The sequence below is a fragment of the Neoarius graeffei genome, chromosome 22 (genome assembly GCF_027579695.1).
Source record: "Neoarius graeffei isolate fNeoGra1 chromosome 22, fNeoGra1.pri, whole genome shotgun sequence".
In the NCBI taxonomy this organism is placed as follows: Eukaryota; Metazoa; Chordata; class Actinopteri; order Siluriformes; family Ariidae; genus Neoarius; species Neoarius graeffei.
This window is the reverse complement of record NC_083590.1, coordinates 43,115,348-43,130,321: the sequence shown is the minus strand read 5'-3', so window position 1 is coordinate 43,130,321 and position 14,974 is coordinate 43,115,348. Positions and strand designations below refer to the sequence as shown.

At 41.9% G+C, this 14,974-nt stretch overlaps 2 protein-coding genes across 2 annotated transcripts in view; one reads left to right on the top strand and one right to left on the bottom strand.

Annotated features, from left to right (window-relative positions):
* Nucleotides 1–14,974, top strand: part of LOC132870316 (centrosomal protein of 55 kDa-like) — an 85,150-nt gene that overhangs the window by 29,612 nt on the left and 40,564 nt on the right. The gene's annotated exons all lie outside the window — the stretch shown is intronic.
* sdha (succinate dehydrogenase complex, subunit A, flavoprotein (Fp)) overlaps nucleotides 1–14,974 on the bottom strand; it is a 47,384-nt gene that overhangs the window by 3,543 nt on the left and 28,867 nt on the right. The window contains exons 10-14 of the mRNA XM_060904821.1: nucleotides 11,904–12,075; nucleotides 10,416–10,534; nucleotides 792–903; nucleotides 394–524; nucleotides 79–192 (exon numbers count right to left, since the gene is read on the bottom strand). Coding sequence (XP_060760804.1) covers nucleotides 79–192; nucleotides 394–524; nucleotides 792–903; nucleotides 10,416–10,534; nucleotides 11,904–12,075 — 648 coding nt within the window. The remainder of the gene's footprint in view (nucleotides 1–78; nucleotides 193–393; nucleotides 525–791; nucleotides 904–10,415; nucleotides 10,535–11,903; nucleotides 12,076–14,974) is intronic.

Here is a 14,974-nt window from a genome sequence, read left to right as displayed (position 1 = left end):
AAACCTTCCTAACCCAACAATGATTATAAAAATCCTTTGAACTTCTGTTAAATACCCAAAGCTAATATAATTATATACCTTTCCTGTCTTTGGGTCTGTGTAGGACAGTGTGTGTTTCCTCCAGTGCTCTTCAAAAGGCTTCTTCTGTTGACCCTGCAATGGCTTGGAGTAGTCGTACTCATCCACACGCACCTATAGCAGATGGAGAGAGAGGAGAAGAAAAAAAAAGGGGGGGGGGGGGGGGGTGATGCACACACCAGTACAGACTAACACAAGATACGCTCCTCTGGAAACCTTTTAATTAATGTTTGAGTAATAAATATTGGTATTAAATCTGACCATGATAAGAAACTAATAGATGCTTTAGCCCTAAAGTGTCTGCGCATAACTTGCTTTGAAATCTTCCCGGGCGTGAGCACCCCTGCTTTCTTTGCGAGCCTCAGCCGAGTGAATCGTCTGCACAGCATTCAGCATCAGATTCTGCAGTTCCAGAGTCTCCACGAGGTCAGTGTTCCAAACGATACCTGAGATGGCACCGCAATAGAAGCTTCACATTAGCATTAGACTGCGTGAAATATACCAACCATTACTAATAGAATCATTTTCCGTTAACATGAGAAGCAAGAGGCTTATTAACCCATTCAGGGCAGTGAGTTGAAGCTGAATAATATAAACTCATTTATGTATTTCAAGATATTTTAAACATTTGTGTTAGATTGTCCTTTAACGAACATAATTACAGGATTTATTTCCAGAAAAAAAAAAAAAAAAAAAACATTAAAAAGACCAACCTCTGTCAAACGTCTTAATGTTGTCTAATGTCTGGTAGAGAGTGTCCATCTTGTCACAACCTTCTTTCAAGACATCTCCAGTACGAAACACTGCTGCATGAGACTGCATAGTCTGACAATCAAGAACAAGAGATTGGAATGTTGGTGGGTTGTTTTTTTTGTGTGTGTAAAATTAGCAGAAATATACCAATGTTTCTGGTTTTCTATCTGTTGTTTACCGCCATCTATTTCCAAGGCAGATACTCTCGTCCCTAACTGAGGAAGGTGGGGATGTGCACAGTAAAGTTATTTTGAATCTTCTTAAACATTTGTCCAACAACTATTTGAAGTCACTAACATTAAAAATACATCAATGGGAAGTTTTTGTAATTGAGGCCCCAACGAAAGGCAAAATTCTGTGTTAGTCAAACTTGAGAGAGCAGCATGTGACACGGCATTGTATAAAATGTTACTATATATACAAAATGTTACTATATATACACAATGGATATAAAAAAAGTGTACAAATCCCATTAAAATATGTTTATTTCTTTTTTTTTTTTACATCAGAAAAACCTGAGACCACGATAAATAATTTCAGAACTTTTCCCACCTTTAATGTGACCTAGAACCTGTACAATTCAACTGAAAAACAAATCTGTTAGGGGAAAAACAACATACAATAAGCTGGTTGCATAAGGTGTGTACACCCTTAAACTAATACTTTGTTGAAGCACCTTTTGATTTAATTACAGCCTTCAGTCTTTTTGGGTAGGAGTCTATCAGCCTGCCACATCTAGACTGGGCAATATTTGCCCACTCTTCCTTGCAAAAGTGCTCCAAAATCTTTGGAAGAGGGCATCTCTTGTGCACAGCCCTCTTCAGGTCACCCCACAGATTTTCAATTGGATATAGGTCTGGGCTCTGGCTGGAAACTTGAATTTTCTTCTGGTGAAGTCATTCTTTTGTTGATTACAATGTATGCTTGGGGTCATTGTCGTGCTGAAAGATGAAATTCCTCTTCACCTTTCTAGCAGACACCTGAAGGTTTTGGGTCAAAATTGACTGGTATTTAGAACTGTTCATAATTCCCTCCACCTTGACTAAAAGGCCCCTGTTCCAGCTGAAGGAAATCAACCTCAAAACATGGATGCTGCCACCACCATGCTTCACTGTGGGTATGGCGTTCTTTTGGTGAGGCACAGTGTTTTCGTGCCAAACATACCTTCGGAATTGTGGCCAAAAAGTTCAACCTTGGTTTCATCAGACCATAACATTTTCCCACATGCTTTTGGGAGAGTTGATGTATTTTTCTGCCAAATTTAGCCAGGCATGGAGATTTTGCTTTGTAAGAAAAGGCTTCCATCTTGCGACCCTACCCCATAGTCCAGACATACAATGGTGCTTGAAAGTTTGTGAACCCTTTAGAATTTTCTATATTGCTGCATAGATATGACCTAAAACATCATCAGATTTTCACACAAGTCCTAAAAGTAGATAAAGAGAACCCAGTTAAACAAATGAGACAAAAATATTACACTTGGTCATTTATTTATTGAGGAAAATGAGCCAATATTAAATATGTGTGAGTGGCAAAAGTATGTGAATCTTTGCTTTCAGTATCTGGTGTGACCCCCTTGTGCAGCAATAACTGCAACCAAACATTTCGGGTAACTGTTGATCAGTCCTGCACACTGGCTTGGAGAAATTTTAGCCCATTCCTCCGTACAGAACAGCTTCAACTCTGGGATGCTGGTGGGTTTCCTCACATGAACTGCTCGCTTCAGGTCCTTTCACAACATTTCGATTGGATTAAGGTCAGGACTTGGACATTCCAAAACAAACTTTATTCTTCTTTAACCATTCTTTGGTAGAACGACTTGTGTGCTTAGGGTCGTTGTCTTGCTGCATGACCCACCTTCTCTTGAGATTCAGTTCATGGACCAAAGTCCTGACACTTTCCTTTAGTATTCGCTGGTATAATTCAGAATTCATTGTTCCATCAATGATGGCAAGTCGTCCCGGCCCAGATGCAGCAAAACAGGCCCCAAACCATGATACTACCACCACCATGTTTCACAGATGGGATAAAGGTTCTTATGCTGGAATGTAGTGTTTTCCTTTCTCTAAACATAACACTTCTCATTTAAACCAAAAAGTTCTATTTTGGTCTCATCCATTCACAATACATTTCTCCAATAGCCTTCTGGCTTGTCCACGTGATCTTTAGCAAACTGCAGACGAGCAGCAATGTTATTTTTGGAGAGCAGTGGCTTTCTCCTTGCAACCCTGCCATGCACACCATTGTTGTTCAGTGTTCTCCTGATGGTAGACTCATGAACATTGGCTAATGTTAATGTGAGAGAGGCCTTCAGTTGCTTAGAAGTTACCCTGGGGTCCTTTGTGACCTCGCCGACTATTACATGCCTTGCTCTTGGAGTGATCTTTGTTGGTCAACCACTCCTGGGGAGGGTAACAATGGTCTTGAATTTCCTCCATTTGATCTGACTGTGGATTGGTGGAGTCCAAACTCTTTAGAGATGGTTTTGTAACCTTCAGGTCCTCAGAAATCTTTGTACGTGCCATGATACACTTCCACAAACATGTGTTGTGAAGATCACACTTTGATAGATCCCTGTTCTTTAAATAAAACAGGGTGCCCACTCACACCTGATTGTCATCCCATTGATTGAAAACACCCGACACTAATTTTACCTTCAAATTAACTGCTAATCCTAGAGGTTCACATATTTTTGCCACTCACATATGTAATATTGGATAATTTTCCTCAAAAATAAATGACCAAGTATAACATTGTCTCATTTGTTTAACTGGGCTCTCTTTATCTACTTTTAGGACTTGTGCGATAATCGATGTTGTAGGTCATATTTATGCAGAAATATAGAAAATTCTAAAGGGTTCACAAACTTTCAAGCACCACTGTATGGAGAATACGGGAGATAGTGATCACATGTAGTACACAACCAGTACTTGCCAGAAATTCCTGCAGCTCCTTCAGTGCTGCTGTAGGGCTCTTGGCAGCCTCCCTGACCAGTTTTCGTCTTGTCTTTTTATCAATTTTGGAGGGACATCCAGCTCTCAGTAATGTCATTGTTGTCCCATATTTTCTCCACTTCTTGATGACTATCTTCACTGTGCTCCATGGCATATCTAATGCCGTGGAAATTTTTTGTGCACTTCTGACTGATACCTTTCAACAATGAGATCCCTTTGATGCTTTGTAAGCTTTCTGCAGACCATGGCTTCTGCTGGAGGATACAACTGGGTAAATGTCAGGAAAAATCCTATTAGGACAGCTGAACTTTATTTGGGGTTAATCAGTCATTTTAATTGATGGCAGGTGTGTACCCAAAAAGACTGAATACTGTAATTAAATCAAAAGGTACTTCAACAAAGTATTAGTTTAAGGGTGTACACACTTCTGAAGCCAGCTTATTGTACAGTGGTGCTTGAAAGTTTGCAAACCCTTTAGAATTTTCTATATTTCTGCATAAATGTCCTAAAACATCAATCAGATTTCCACACAAGTCCTAAAAGTAGATAAAGAGAACCCAATTAAACAAATATTATGCTTGGTCATTTATTGATTTTCATTCAAGCACAAACTTTCAAGCAACACTGTACATTTTATTTATTTTTATTTTTTTTATTACCTCGCCCAGGACGGATCCACCAGGATATTAAATATAAATAAATGGATTCAAGAAAATCACTTTCAGACATGTTTATGCGCATTCCAGAGGGAAAGTGCGTTCCACTGAGCTCTAGCGCCAGGCCATTTCTGGGAAATGAGAGTTTCGGTCATGGTGGCAGCGTGTGTTTTTCAGTTTCAAAAACTGTAAGGTAAGAATAGAATAATATAAAAAGTACAGACACTTGGTATATTTTACTTCTGTGATTTTTAAATTCTTCATTTTGAGATTATGCTTCATTTTTGTGGCTACTGCCTCAGAGTATATATATATATATGTGCTATATTTACTGTATGGACATGGTATCAAAAAGTTTTATTTATAAGCAGTAGCCACATGTACCCATAGGGTACCTATTTTTGTCGCGATATCTTCCTTCATATAAGTACTCCCAGGCGAGGTTTGTTTTGCCTGGCAACACATGTTTTTCCCCTAACAGATTTGTTTGTTTTTCAATCGAATTGTACAGGTTATTAAAGGTGGGGAAAGTTTTGAAATTATTTATCGTGGTCTCAGGTTTTGCTGATGTAAAATAAATAAGTAAGTAAATAAATAAATAAATAGATAAGGGCGGCACAGTGGTGTAGTGGTTAGCGCTGTCGCCTCACAGCAAGAAGGTCCGGGTTCGAGCCCCGTGGCCGGCGAGGGCCTTTCTGTGCGGAGTTTGCATGTTCTCCCCGTGTCCGCGTGGGTTTCCTCCGGGTGCTCCGGTTTCCCCCACAGTCCAAAGACATGCAGGTTAGGTTAACTGGTGACTCTAAATTGACCGTAGGTGTGAATGTGAGTGTGAATGGTTGTCTGTGTCTATGTGTCAGCCCTGTGATGACCTGGCGACTTGTCCAGGGTGTACCCCACCTTTCGCCCGTAGTCAGCTGGGATAGGCTCCAGCTTGCCTGCGACCCTGTACAAGGATAAAGCGGCTAGAGATAATGAGAGGAGATAAATAAATTTTAATGATGTGTGTACACTTTATATTCACTGTATTAAAAATTACGAGTCCTAAATTTATACATCTGGAATTCAATCAATCAATCAATCAATAAATAAATAATCAAGGCCTGGGGTCTATTTGTATGATGGTTTATTAGGGCTACTGTGGGTTGTTTAAGGAGGAGAAAAAACCCTCAGAATTTCTCAGAAATTTACCAAAAACAACCCACACACCACTTGGATATTCTCAGATTATGAAGTCATAAATTTGTGAAGGAAGGGGAAAAAAACAACCCCCCCCCTCAAATTCCAAGCTTAAAATACACTGGGGTGTACAACCCTGATTCCAAAAAAGTTGGGACAAAGTACAAACTGTAAATAAAAACGGAATGCAATGATGTGGAAGTTTCAAAATTCCATATTTTACTCAGAATAGAACATAGATGACATATCAAATGTTTAAACTGAGAAAATGTATCATTTAAAGAGAAAAATTAGGTGATTTTAAATTTCATGACAACAACACATCTCAAAAAAGTTGGGACAAAGCCATGTTTACCACTGTGAGACATCCCCTTTTCTCTTTACAACAGTCTGTAAACGTCTGGGGACTGAGGAGACAAGTTGCTCAAGTTTAGGGATAGGAATGTTAACCCATTCTTGTCTAATGTTGGATTCTAGTTGCTCAACTGTCTTAGGTCTTTTTTGTCGTATCTTCCGTTTTATGATGCGCCAAATGTTTTCTATGGGTGAAAGATCTGGACTGCAGGCTGGCCAGTTCAGTACCCGGACCCTTCTTCTACGCAGCCATGACGCTGTAATTGATGCAGTATGTGGTTTGGCATTGTCATGTTGGAAAATGCAAGGTCTTCCCTGAAAGAGACATCGTCTGGATGGGAGCATATGTTGCTCTAGAACTTGGATATACCTTTCAGCATTGATGGTGTCTTTCCAGATGTGTAAGCTGCCCATGCCACATGCACTAATGCAACCCCATACCATCAGAGATGCAGGCTTCTGAACTGAGCGCTGATAACAACTTGGGTCGTCCTTCTCCTCTTTAGTCCGAATGACATGGCGTCCCTGATTTCCATAAAGAACTTCAAATTTTGATTCATCTGACCACAGAACAGTTTTCCACTTTGCCACAGTCCATTTTAAATGAGCCTTGGCCCAGAGAAGACGTCTGCGCTTCTGGATCATGTTTAGATACGGCTTCTTCTTTGAACTATAGAGTTTTAGCTGGCAACGGCGGATGGCACGGTGAATTGGGTTCACAGATAATGTTCTCTGGAAATATTCCTGAGCCCATTTTGTGATTTCCAATACAGCAGCGTGCCTGTATGTGATGCAGTGCCGTCTAAGGGCCCGAAGATCACGGGCACCCAGTATGGTTTTCCAGCCTTGACCCTTACGCACAGAGATTCTTCCAGGTTCTCTCAATCTTTTGATGATATTATGCACTGTAGATGATGATATGTTCAAACTCTTTGCAATTTTACGCTGGCGAACTTCTTTCTGATATTGCTCCACTATTTGTCGGTGCAGAATTAGGGAGATTGGTGATCCTCTTCCCATCTTTACTTCTGAGAGCTGCTGCCACTCCAAGATGCTCTTTTTATACCCAGTCATGTTAATGGCCTATTGCCAATTGACCTAATGAGTTGCAATTTGGTCCTCCAGCTGTTCCTTTTTTGTACCTTTAACTTTTCCAGCCTCTTATTGCCCCTGTCCCAACTTTGAGATGTGTTGCTGTTATGAAATTTCAAATGAGCCAATATTTGGCATGAAATTTCAAAATGTCTCACTTTCGACATTTGATATGTTGTCTATGTTCTATTGTGAATACAATATCAGTTTTTGAGATTTGTAAATTATTGCATTCTGTTTTTATTTACAATTTGTACTTTGTCCCAACTTTTTTGGAATCGGGGTTGTAGATAGAACTCGACGCCAACGGCGTCGATGGGGATGCCTCCGCCTGGTAGACTACACGCCTTATTAAGTTGTGATTTGGGGATGGACATTTGACCTCACAGTAATCTTGACCTGTGACCATTTAACCTCAAAATCTAATCAGTTCATGTCTGTCCCCAAATGCACAAATGGTGAAAGGTTGGTGAAATTCCTTTCATTTGCCTTGGAGATATTGTGTTCACAAAGTTTTCGGACAGACATTTGACCTCACGGTGACCTTGACCTTAGACCTTTCGACCTCAAAATCTAATCATTTCATCTTTGTCCCAAAGTGCACAAATGGTGAAAGTTTGGTGAAATTCCTTTCATTGGGCTTTGAGATATGGTGTTCACAAAGTTTGGGGATGGACATTTGACCTTACAGTAATCTTGACCTGTGACCTTTTAACCTCAAAATCTAATCAGTTCATGTTTGTCCCAAAGCGCACAAATGGTGAAAGTTTGGTGAAATTCCTTTCATTAGCCTTTGAGACATCATGTTCACAAGGTTTCAGGATGGACGCACGCACGGACGGAAAGACAGACAACCCGGAAACATAATGCCTCCTGCACCTTAAGGTGGCGGAGGCATAAAAAGTTGGGACAAGTCCATGTTTACCACTGTGAGACATCCCCTTTTCTCTTTAACTTTTCCAGCCTCTTATTGCCCCTGTCCCAACTTTTTTGAGATGTGTTGCTGTCATGAAATTTCAAACGAGCCAATATTTGGCATGAAATTTCAAAATGTCTCACTTTCGACATTTGATATGTTGTCTATGCTCTATTGTGACTACAATATCAGTTTTTGAGATTTGTAAATTATTGCATTCCGTTTTTATTTACAATTTGTACTTTGCCCCAGGGCGGCACGGTGGTGTAGTGGTTAGCGCTGTCGCCTCACAGCAAGAAGGTCCGGGTTCGGTTCCCCCCACAGTCCAAAGACATGCAGGTTAGGTTAATGAGATGAGATGAGACTTTGTCCCAACTTTTTTGGAATCGGGGTTATACATTTGGGGTCATTTGTTCAAAACGTTTGTGAGCCCCTGTTGTTCTGACCCTTACCAGGGTTATCAGTTTCCCACTTTGTGCGGACTTCAAGTACTGTAATTTGTCAAACATGGCAATATATCCTCCCTGTTATTTCAGTTTATTCAACTGCAGATCTGCACACGTACGTTCTTTAACCCTCCTTTTTACATCAAAAGTGTTGGAGAATAAAAATTGGGGGGGGGGGGGGGGGGGAGTGAACAAAGTAAAGAATCCACAAAGAAAAGAATGCCATTAAAATCCAGTCTCCATCATAAGCATCTAGCTTTGCCCAGAGACATAACTGCGAGGGCAGAAACCGTGTCGAGTGTGGGTTATTTTAATTTTTTTTTTAAACAGCTGGAAATGTTTTCGTCCTGGTCGCGGAACACTGGACCAGCTCTATACCCTTCATAGGGTGCTCGAGGGTTCATGGGAGTTTGCCCAACCAGTCCACATGTGCTTTGTGGATCTGGAGAAGGCATTCGACCGTGTCCCCCGTGGTATTCTGTGGGGGGTGCTTCGGGAGTATGGGGTTCGGGGCTCTTTGCTAAGGGCTGTCCGGTCCCTGTACGAACGGAGCAGGAGTCTGGTTCGCATTGCCGGCAGTAAGTCAGACCTGTTCCCAGTGCATGTTGGACTCCGTCAGGGCTGCCCTTTGTCACCGGTTCTGTTCATAATTTTTATGGACAGAATTTCTAGGCGCAGCCAGGGGCCGGAAGGAATCCTGTTTGGGAACCACAGGATTTCATCTCTGCTTTTTGCGGATGATGTTGTCCTGTTGGTTTCTTCAAACCAGGACCTTCAGCATGCACTGGGGCGGTTTGCAGTCGAGTGTGAAGCGGCTGGGATGAGAATCAGCACCTCCAAGTCCGAGGCCATGGTTCTCGACCGGAAAAGGGTGGCTTGCCCTCTCCAGGTTGGTGGAGAAGTCCTGCCTCAAGTGGAGGAGTTTAAGTATCTCGGGATCTTGTTCACGAGTGAGGGAAGGATGGAGCGTGAGATCGACAGGCGGATCGGTGCAGCCTCCGCAGTGATGCGGTCGCTTTACCGGTCCGTCGTGGTGAAGAAGGAGCTGAGCCAAAAGGCGAAGCTCTCAATTTACCGGTCGATCTACGTTCCGACTCTCACCTATGGTCATGAGCTTTGGGTAATGACAGAAAGAACAAGATCGCGGATACAAGCGGCTGAAATGAGTTTCCTTCGCAGGGTGGCTGGGCGCTCCCTTAGAGATAGGGTGAGAAGCACAGTCACTCGGGAGGAGCTCGGAGTAGAGCCGCTGCTCCTCCACATCGAGAGGAACCAGCTGAGGTGGCTCGGGCATCTTTTTCGGATGCCTCCTGGACGCCTCCCTGGGGAGGTGTTCCAGGCATGTCCCCCCGGGAGGAGGCCCCGGGGAAGACCCAGGACACGCTGGAGGGACTATGTCTCTCGGCTGGCCTGGGAACGCCTCGGTGTTCTTCCCGAGGAGCTGGCCGAGGTGTCTGGGGAAAGGGAAGTTTGGGCTTCCATGCTTAGACTGCTGCCTCCGCGACCCGGTCCTGGATAAGCGGAAGAAGACGAGACGAGACGAGACGAGCTGGAAATGAGCATCAGAAAGGTTTTACTATGTACATACTGCACTACACAGATCTCACAATGCCCTAATGCCATCCTGAGGACATGGACTGACTGGGAAAATGTTTGAAAGTCCAGCTGTGTTAGAGTTAAAAATGCATTTCTCAGTGAGTGTATGAGTCTTAAAAGTGCATCATCATAACTGTGGGTAAGTAAGTAAACAAATAATCAACGAATCGAAAACTTTCAAGTTCACAGTTAAAACTCACCTTGCTTAAGAAAGCAAAATTTTTCACATTCCCCTTTCTGTGTCCGTATAAAATCACAGGTGAATTAACATATAAATATTTCCAACACTTTTTGAGAATTGGGATTTTACACCATTTCGTTTATTACCCAGAAGTAAACTTGCTTGTAGGAAAAACAAAATGAAACAGTAATTTCATATGTAATTATTTCGTACCTTCTGCATGTTAAGCCTGATCTCAGAAGTTCTTGTAGAACCATGAGCAAAGCGCATTTTATCCAGATTAGCGACAGAGTCCTCTCCTGCATTAGGCTTCAGGGGTTCGAGCTTCTCTCCTGTTTCAGCAAAATAAGAACATAAAATCAGTCACCCTAGCGGTGGAATGATATGAAAATGTTCATGTTATGAAAACCGGGAAGGAAGGAAGAACGAAACCCCCCACAAGTTTTACATGCACTCACTGACTGGGCACCTGTACATCTATTCATTCATGAAATCTGCTCATATCTAATCAAAGCTAATGATACCGCATCATGTGCCATATCAGTGCAGTTCATAACATCATGCAGATACAGATCAAGAATTTCAGGAAATGTTCACCTTAAACATCAGAATGGGGAAGAAAGGTGATTTAAGTGACTTTGAAACGGACATGGGTGTTGGTGCCAGATGGACGAGTTTGAGCATTTCAGAAACTGCCGATCTCCTAGGGTTCCCTCACACAAGCTGCAGCTATCGATTATTTTAATAATAGAGTATGCTACCGATTATTCCATTAATTAACTGGATAAGAAATCCTTTTAATTTGTACAAAAAAGGTGCATTAGAATGTAACAAAAGTTAAACATCAGCTCTGTGCACACTGATGTGTAGGGTTGCCAGGCCTTCAGCAAAATATCCACCCGAGTTCATAAACAAAAACTACACAAAAAGATCCGAGTGTAACCCAAAAATTCAGGAATGGGAAAAGGTGTCCCCATGTTCCTTCTTTGTCCAAGTGTTTGCATTGGAAACAAGTTGAAGTCGGATTTTATTGTCAAATGTTGCCAGAATACAGAGTACACAAGAAGCAATGAAAGAAGAGAGGTCTGTGGTCTTTAGAGGATGATGCTGGTATTTATGGAGTGTGAGATAGGGAAGGTAAGACTGCATTAAACGCTGAACTCTAGTCGATAAACAGCACCCTGACATGTGCTTTTCTTGTGCACAGTGTGAGAGATGGTGTCATGTACTGAGTTGTACAGTAGGTCTGACAGGTGAACTGAAACGGATGGATGGCTTGCTATTCCAGGCTCTTCATCTGACAGATGTAAGAGCACTGGGTCTGTATTGGGATGGGAGACTGGCATTTCCTTTTTACCCAGAGGCACAATGGATGCTTCCTGAAGCATAAAGAAACTTTACTACAGTATGGAGTTGATGGATATGTGCGCCGTGACGTTTCATCCGGTTTCTTTTCAAGACAGAAAGCTGGGGAGAGTGGGCCAGGTAAGAGACACACAAACAAGTCAACAAAACATCTGTACGGAGCAGCACATAGCACGTTGCATTAGGATGGAGCCATCTGGTTTCCATCATTGTAGTGCAGATATTTTTGATTTGTTGTTTCATAACCAACTCAATTACGTGTAAAAACCACAACCCTGGCAACCTGTCATGTTTGCAGCATGGGATGCTTTATTTCACATTCACGTTCCTGCTTACCTGGAGTGTCGTTTTCGGCAATGGTGAGCGCACATGCACGGCCAAACACCACAAGGTCCAGCAGCGAGTTAGCTCCCAAGCGGTTGGCACCATGTACAGAGGCACAGGCAGCTTCACCACAGGCATACAAACCTGGTATTACCCTATCCTCACCATCCTTGTGAGTGATGACCTATGCAGAAAACAAATGATGAGAATATTATCAAGTGCTTACGCTGACCAAATAAGGCACTCAAACTAACAAGGGGATTTGCTGTACATTTGTATCGATTCGTTTGTACTGATTTGTTTAATGCTGACAAGACAAAATGCTAAGTAAAGGCAAAATAAATATTTCCTGGCTGTCTTGCTAACTGAAAGTCTCACGCTGTTTGATAAATTAATTTTTGCTTGCTCTGTGTGCGCATGTGTTCAATCAATCACTCAGTGTGTGGAATCGACTGAGCTTTGGGATGACTTCAACTGAATTTCATTTATACAACACTTAACAATGGACAATGCAGCAGAAATTTACAGAAATCAGGGTATATCGGGGTATAAAATTTAAATTAATAATTTCTCTAATAAATAACATGAGGCAGAAACCTTAAGAGGAACCAAACTCTGCCATTTCATGGCCAGGAATCAGTGAACCAATTCATTTTGGAATTGATTTCAGTGTGAACTCAAAGCAGGATGGAGACTTGACACATTAACTTAATAATTAAAAAAAAAAAATATATATATTTTTTTTTTTTTACACCCACATTAAAAACAAAAAACATGCCACTTTATTAGGAACACCCATCCACCTGCTGTTTTATGCAGTTCTCTAAATCAGCCACTCCCTTGACAGCAACACAATGCATAAAATCATGTAGATACAAATCAAGAGCTTCAGTTAATGTTCACTTCAAACATCAGAACGAGAAAAACTGTGATCTCTAACTTTTACTGTGGCATGAATGTTGGTGCCAGATGGACTGGTTTGAGTATTTCAGAAACTGCCGATCTCCTGGGGTTCTCACACAAGCTGCAACTATTGATTATTTTAGTAATCGAGCATTCTACCGATTATTCCATTGGATAAGAAATATTTTTAATTTATTCAAGAGTAATAGCAAATATACAAGAGAAAATAAGACCAGTATCTTAATTTCTCTTGTAAAACCAGTAACTGGTTTTCTTTTTAGAAAAAAAAAAAAATCCTTTTTGCACATTACATTATAGGTTTTAAAGAAAATGTCTTCTGAAATGTAAAAACAAATAAGTAACTTTCAAGTTACCTTAAAAACATTACACAAAAGCAAATATTAAAATAAATAATAAAAATACATTAACAAAATGCCTTTTAAAGTTGTGCAACTTTACTTTCAGAACTACAAGTTTCAACCAAAGTCAACTAAGCTTAGGCATAAATGTAAGCCAGTTTTCTGCCTTGCATTATGCCTAAGCTTAATGTAACTTAACGTCAGTTTTTTTGTGGTATTTGTAGGATGCAAAAATGAGTGGCCAGGAACTTGGAACAAGAATCCTCACACAATTTCTTTTTCTGCTTTTACAAAGCCAACTTGTTCACGAGTGAGGGAAGGCGAGAGCGTGAGGTCGACAGGCGGATCGGTGCAGCCTCCGCAGCGATGCGGTCGCTTTACCGGTCCGTTGTGGTGAAGGAGCTGAGCCAAAAGGCGAAGCTCAAGATTTACCAGTCGATCTAGGTTCCGACTCTCACCTATGGTCATGAGCTTTGGGTAATGACCGAAAGAACAAGATTGTGGATACAAGCGGCCGAAATGAGTTTCCTTCGCAGGGTGGCTGGGCGCTCCCTTAGAGATAGGGTGAGAAGCACAGTCACTTGGGAGGAGCTCGGAGTAGAGCCGCTGCTCCTCCACATCGAGAGGAATCAGCTGAGGTAGCTCGGGCATCTCTTTCGGATGCCTCCTGGACACCTCCCTGGGGAGGTGTTCCAGGCATGTCCCCCCGGGAGGAGGCCCCAGGGAAGACCCAGGACACGCTGGAGGGACCATGTCTCTCGGCTGGCCTGGGAACGCCTCGGTGTTCTTCCCGAGGAGCTGGCCGAGGTGTCTGGGGAAAGGGAAGTTTGGGCTTCCATGCTCAGACTGCTGCCTCCGAAACCCGGCCCCGGATAAGCGGATGAAGACGAGACGAGACAAAACCAACATGTAATATTCAAGAGAATACCCCTCCTTTAATGTCTCTCTACATACTGGTGTGTAAACACAGACACATACTAAAAATACATTTGTGTAAGTCTTTAAAGGAGCATGTGGTTGCAATGAAAAGTGAGCACATCAACATGCTCAGAACTGAGGCTTGCCTTGCGCATTGATGCAATGTTTCCTGCTGCAGAAAACAGGTGCCCTGATGGTGTGGATGTTGCTGGAATACACAGCAAAGACTTTGCCAGAGTTGGAAAGCATGCTGCATTTGTTTTCCACCATGACACCACGCACCTTCTTGGACAGAGGATGTTCTCCAAAATGCATCAAGACCTTCTGCACAGTTTGATTTACAACCCCGATTCCAAAAAAGTTGGGACAAAGTACAAATTGTAAATAAAAATGGAATGCAATAATTTACAAATCTCAAAAACTGATATTGTATTCACAATAGAACATAGACAACATATCAATTGTCGAAAGTGAGACATTTTGAAATTTCATGCCAAATATTGGCTCATTTGAAATTTCATGACAGCAACACATCTCAAAAAAGTTGGGACAGGGGCAATAAGAGGCTGGAAAAGTTAAAGGTACAAAAAAGAGACAGCTGGAGGACCAAATTGCAACTCATTAGTAGCCTGGCAAGCCAGACTAAATGTGAATATTTAGTCTGGCCTCGCTCGTAGACATTTCCGAAGGGGGTGGGAGGAACAACCCGCTGTCTTTCAAACTGTCTCTGTGCATACAGGCCAACGCTCTGACCAATCAGCGCAACAGTGACTGTGACGTAGTCAGAGCGACAGAAAGCAGTGGGGGAGGCCTTGAAATAAATAATTTTTCAAAATGCGTATTAATTAATAAACAGGTTCTAGATATTAAGAAGTTTGGAGATAATGACCACAAGTTTGGAGT